Genomic DNA, 6,604 nt, shown 5'->3' on the forward strand with positions numbered 1-6,604 from the left:
ATATTTTTCAGCAATTTTTTACTATTTCAGAAGGCATATATTACTAATTTAAGACCAGAAAAGAAAATTATACCCTTAGTTGTTTTTGTAAGTGTGAGCCTATCCATTAATAAAGAGCCAAGCTCCTAAGACTACCTAATTGCTGCCAATCTTTTCCTATGCACATCGATAATTTATTAATTCTTAAAGAAGATATCAAGACATATATCAAAGAAAATGCAAAAACCAAAATTAGGCAAGAAAATAAAATTTTTTCATTGTAATTTCTTCTGGATTATAAATTCTCCATTTAATCATAATTCAGTATTGACATAAAAGAAACAGTTGAGAAAATTTCACAAGTCATGTGCTGTTTCTGCCATCCTATTTGCTACCTAACCTTTCTACTTTTTCTCTAACAGCAACATTATTTCTTGGCATTCAATACACACACACACACACACACACACACACACACACACACACACACAGACATCTACTTTGAAAATAACCCTTTCACAACACTTTGCCACCTCCTTAAGCCAATAGCATCTTTCTAAATTTAGAGAAATCATCCAAACTTATTAAGGGCTATGTATTTTTTCAAGCTATATATGGATAGTATAAAAATATATACATATTAGCAAAGCATTTGTTTGACTATAAAAATGTAACTGTGTGAACATAAAGAGTATTCTTTTGTGTATTATGGCACTGCATTCTAAAAACAAACTGACATCTCAGTTTATTTTACTTACACAATAAGTTTAATTTACATAGAAATGATAGAGCATTTCAGGAGCAAGTCTTAAAAACAATTTCTGCTGAATGACTGCTATAATAATCTCCTTAAGAAAGAAATAAACATAAACTAAAACAACAGTTGTGAAACATATATAGTAGCTCTCAGCTAAAGACAAAACTCGATATTCAGTAGGAAAATGCTAAAAAATAAAACAGAAGGGGTTTTCATTTAGATTGCTGGCTGAAGTCAAAATGTGTTTCCCTAAAGCTTCAATCTTAAGCATATCAAGAGCTGTTTATTAAGGAAGGATCTCAGGCAGTAAACACAAATTTGCACTGTCTTCTGAATTCTCCCCTAGACCACCAATGAGAAGAGAGCAGAGTTTCACAGTGCTTCTATGTTCCGGACTTGGTAAGATTCTTTCCACAGGTTCTTGCTTAATGAAAGGAGAGACCTTATTGGTAACATAAAGCACTAAGTTATTTCCAGAATTTAAATATAAAGGTTTATTTGTCTTTTAGGAACTATGGACAGTTATACAAGAACTTATGTTTTTCTGAATTATAATGAAAAAAGTCTGAAGTTTGACTATGCAGGTTAAAATTTTCCAATAGATTATGCCATATACACATATAGTCTATTTTTATCAAGTACTGTGAACTAGATCTCAAATAGAAATTGAAATAATTAAAAATTGTTTGGCTTTACAAACAGGAAAATTACTATCATTTTCCTTTCTTCCAATAAGAAAATATACATCTTTATGTTTATATTCCTAACATTAAGAAATTCTCTAAAATGCATAGATCCAAAATTTACACTAAATAGTTTACATATTTGTATCACATTAATTGTTCAACAAATATCATGAAAATTCAGTTTCCCCCAAATTGCTTAAAAAACATGCATTAAAAATAATGTAATGCAGGGTGATAAGTAGCATAAGAGAAATATAGTAAACTCATGCCTTTAGTTCATTAACATTTTCTTTTTTATTACTCTAATTTCTTATTTACTTTTAATTTAAGTCTTGCTAAATGGCATTCATGTTTAATGTCACCTTAAATCATTTTTTGTATAAGATAGAAAGAAATATAGAATGGGAAAAAGGGAAATGAGAAGAAAGAAAGATTGTAGCAGAGGAATGAGGGAATTGTTCCTAAAGGAGGAAACATCTGAGCTAAAACCAGAAGGCAGGGGGAGGTGGGTTACTGTGACAAGAGAGGAAGTGCATTCCAAAGGGAGCAAACAGTGTAAAAGTAGAAGGTGTAAATGAAGAATAGTAAATTGGTTAAATTTAACTTGAAGGCATGGCTCAGAAATAGAAATTAAGGAATATTAATGAAAAGACAGGCCCACAGATGCATTATCCTACTATCATAAACTCCAAACAAACTAATTCACTATAATGAAAACTATGTCATTATTGACATATGACTCGAACTTGTACAATTCACTCCTAAGATGTAGGAAATGGAATTTAATTAACAATCTTCAAAAACGAAATTAACAATTAAAACAAATATTCTAAACATGATATGAAAAACAAGATGGTATGAAACAAATACTGTAACAACCAGATTTTCCCTCTCCAACCCCTGGGTCTTTTGTTGTGCTGAGTTTTATAATAGGAAATATGTTTACTTTTGATCGATGTATTGGGAAAGAAAAGGGCATGGTAGTTAAAGCTGAGGGGTTCACCGATCTAAATTTAAGAAACATTGCATTCAAAGTTAAATGCTGTGATTTTGGGTGATCACTGAGGTTTAACTTGATCATAAACACAAATGTGAATGCAGGCACAGGTGGCAGTAATATAGATAATACTGAATAATATGCTCTCACCATATAAATAATCATCAAAGTGAAAACTGAAAATATTTTGATTCCTGTGGACTAAGGTCCAGTAAGAATAAATCTGTGGCTCTCCATATATCCAAAGAACTAGGTATAAGATCCTACAAAAAATAAATCATTTTCACATGGAATGATCTAATAAGACATACTAGCTGGATATAGATGATGTTGGAGGATACAAGTTGATAGTATAAAAGATGCAGATGCCAAAAAGCACAAGGTATGTTTGGGGAATAGCAACCTGTCCACGTAAGCTGGTGCACATGGCTTATGGAAAAGAGTAAAATGTAAGCCCTACTTAAAAACAAAGAATAGATACTAACTCCTAAGGCCATTATGATATAGTTATTCTGTAATTAGAATGTTACCAGTTTGCAGCATATAATTCAAGTGGAAATGGTAAAGTTTTTTCTTAATGTGCAACAGAAATTATTCAGGGCATTGAATATATTTAAGTTATCAATGCTGTCAAGAACACTATCAAGAAATGAGAAGGATGTTTACCTGTCAGATTTTATACTGTTTGCAAGCTAGCAAGTTAGCCTGCACAGTTTCATGGATGCTTCGATGAGACACTAGACTCCTGGGTCAGAAACAAATGACTTTACCCTAATCAGGGTACAGCAGGCAGCATGAGCTTCATGTTTTCATCTGTTCCTCCTGCCCCTCAAATCCCAAAGAGGCAGTGCAGACAGGCCCAGGGGGACGTTGAGCATGCAGTAGGATTATATCACAATTGAGGAACCTAAAATTTAGGAAATCCAATCTCATAAGGGGACTGCTAGAAAACCTGCTTTCCTTTGCCATCAGTGGGGAAGCGAGGAGCATTATCTTTATTATGTTGGACAGCAAATAAATCTGCCCACTACCCTGGAGGGAGACACAATCTCTATCTTCGAAGCCTGTTTCCTATACAAATTTCCTTGAAGAGATAGTCCAGAACACAAGCTGTCAAGGCCTTGTTCGGAGACATACAGAAATGCAAGAGATCCAAGAATTCTCTCCCAGCAAATTATATATTCTTTATGCTATTATTTATGTTAGCATATATTCTTTATGCAAGTATTTAACCAAGTAGTTCATTTTTACTACTTCAATAAAAAGCCAAAAAGGAATATAAAAATTTCAACTTTTCCTCAGAAAAGTAAAGTACCTGTCTAGTTATCACACTAAACAAATGTGTCCATATGCATTTTATTAAAAATACTTAATATAACACAGAATGAGTAAAACTTTTGGCTTTATCAAAACATTCACCTAGATGACAAATGACATTTTCAAAGGTTCCTGTAAGTGGTACCATGTGAAGCACCTAATGTTCACAAGACCTAATCCTTTATCAAGTCAAAGGTAAGTACGTTAGTTTCAACTTATTAGCCAAATATCAATCTTTTTCATGTAAATATACACTTAAAAGAACACTTATTCCTCCTGGCACAGTGGGGGATTCAACCTCTTAAAAACATTTTTAAAAATTTAATTAAAATCTAGCATCAATTTATATCCCTAATGAATGACTCAGTACAAAATATTAAGGTCATGGGAAGGATATATTTTTCTACAAACAGAAACTTTTTGTTTAGCTTTGTTTTTTTGTTGGTGAAGGAAAGGTGGTTTATTCAAGCGCTTGCAGCCTGAGGAGATGGCAGGCTATTGTCTCAAAGACCACCTCATCTCTGTAAAAACAGAAATGTTTAAACTGAGAATATGTTTCTAACATAACCACTAAAAATAATCAAACAAAAAAAGCAAAAACCTTTTTTAAATCTCTTGTTGTAGAAAGAGTGCATGACCTGCTGCATCTTCAAAACCTTTATTCTGAGTATTTAAAATTGGGAAAAACAAAGTTAAAGAAGTGTATCTGACATACCTCTCCCAGAGCCTCATATCTTTTCTGGTTCCATCTGTGCAAGTCTTCCCGGTAGTTAAAAACAAATGGTTCCCCAGTTTTTATGTGTCTTAACTGCCCCTCTAAGAAGATAAACAAACGGTATTGCTGTAATTCAAAGTGCATTTACAATAATATAAACAGTACAACCAATAGTGTCTGATAAGAATTTAAAATAAATTTCTCAGAACAGTTTAGATTTTTTTCCTTCAAATGCCAGTATGATACAAACATATAAATATTATAAAAGAATGATCCCTAAGTACTCAAAGGCTATTCTTCTTGAACTTCATCTCTCTAAAACAAACTAACAATATTTTAAGGCCTAGTATGTATAAAGATCTCTACTAGCTCTTATCATGAACATGGTCATAGTACTCAAGAAGCTTAGGGGCTACTTGAGGTAAAAAAGCATAAATATTAAAAAGTTAAGCAATTTCAGGAAATTAAACAAACAAGGATGATGTAGGTCAACAATCTAAAAACTGTCCCAGGCCACCTATGTAGACAATAAAGTCTAGAATGATTTTAGAAAAATGAAAAATCCCTAATGGCTAGAATAAGTTCAGAAGGTTTCAGTGAGATTTCTCAAGGTAGGCCTTGAAATATAGGTAGGATATATGGAAACTGGAGAAAGACAGTGAGCTAACAAAGGTTTGGACTGTCACAAAATCAGAGATCTTCACTGATACTGAGTAAGCTTGACTAATAATTCCAAGGGTACAAGAAATCAAGCAGCATAAGCAAAGCAGGGAGAGGTCTGGAACATCCTGATGTTTCCCCTAGGTCCCTTCCTCTCACTGGATAGCACTTTCTGGCTCAGAGTAGGTGAGGTCTCTCAAGGAGGTATACAGATGCCCTCACACACTGGTGAGCGTTTTGGTCATAAATATTTCCATTTCATGTGCCAAAGAGTTGTATTGCTTATGTGATATTTTTTAGAGAAATATTTCTCATATAGCTAAAGGGCTGTACATTTCTTTACCATAACAAATGCTAAACAAGTCATCCTGCTGAAAGTATTCCACAGATAAGGACCTCTCCTCATAGCAAATATTAGTCCTTATTTACTAAATCAGTTAATTATCACCATATTTACAAAGAGAAAAGACTAAGCCACCTGTCCCCAGGACAGGACTCTTTCCTCAGGGGTATCAGGGGAGAAATAGAGCACAGGCCTATTGCTTTATCCTCTCCTCCCCTCCAGGCAACAAATATTACTACTTGAACACACACTGGCATAAAATATCCTTTATTAAAAAAAGTACAAAAATTAATGTAAAAGATCAAAGTTTCTAGGATCTTCTGTTTAAACTCACCTAAAATCCTAGTACACAGACTGTCGCTATAATTCCTAATACTTATTATAACTGATGTTGTAAATGGATATCCACTAATACAATGATGACAGAGAACCAATTCAGCTGATGCAGAGCAACACACCAAAATTAGAACAAATGCTACCTATCCTCTAATACCACTACCCTTCAAGTTTCACAGTGTATTAATAATTCAATGAATCATGATTCTTTGTTCCAGAAACATCCTTGCAATCCAGGGTATGGTCCTCTACATCCCAAGTGTAAAGGTTATTTTATTCAAAATCTAATTAATAAATTTTAAAACAAGGATTTTGTCTGAAAAATTGTGGAAAATTGCTTTAAAATATTGTCACAGATAATTATTGCCAGTCATTTCATTTTAAATAACATGTGAAACAGTAGTATCTTTCTTTATAATTTAATTAGGAGTTCCAGTTGGATACCAGGGAGTTGAATGCTCAAGGTTGAAATGCATATGCTGAATCAAATTCCTGTCCATTAGTTTGCCTGACTTGACAACTATGGGAAATTGTTACTCGGTGACACTTCACTTGAGTGAAGGATTTCACCATGCAAGGATAAGTCATTATTTCTCAAAAGAAATACATAAAACATTCTAGCTGGCCTTGAAAAGTAGCAAATAATATCAGTCTTATAATTCTATTAACATTGTTAAATAAATTTTGCATACAGCATACACCACTTACTTTCATTAAAAGCATATTCAAATCCTTCCAGGGTATCAGGAAAATCAAGAGGTGGTTCATCTTTTTTCATTAGTTCATCCAAATCAATCCTAGATAATAAATCTAG

The 6,604-nt window shown here is 33.2% G+C and overlaps 1 protein-coding gene across 1 annotated transcript in view; it reads right to left on the reverse strand.

Annotated features, from left to right (window-relative positions):
- FAM172A (family with sequence similarity 172, member A) overlaps nucleotides 1–6,604 on the reverse strand; it is a 457,566-nt gene that overhangs the window by 422,750 nt on the left and 28,212 nt on the right. Inside the window, exons 2-3 of the mRNA XM_012644784.1 lie at nucleotides 6,499–6,600; nucleotides 4,452–4,552 (exon numbers count right to left, since the gene is read on the reverse strand). Of these exons, the coding sequence (XP_012500238.1) occupies nucleotides 4,452–4,552; nucleotides 6,499–6,600 (203 nt within the window). The remainder of the gene's footprint in view (nucleotides 1–4,451; nucleotides 4,553–6,498; nucleotides 6,601–6,604) is intronic.

This window comes from Propithecus coquereli, unplaced genomic scaffold (assembly GCF_000956105.1).
Source record: "Propithecus coquereli isolate 6110/MARCELLA unplaced genomic scaffold, Pcoq_1.0 Scaffold22, whole genome shotgun sequence".
Classification (NCBI taxonomy): Eukaryota; Metazoa; Chordata; class Mammalia; order Primates; family Indriidae; genus Propithecus; species Propithecus coquereli.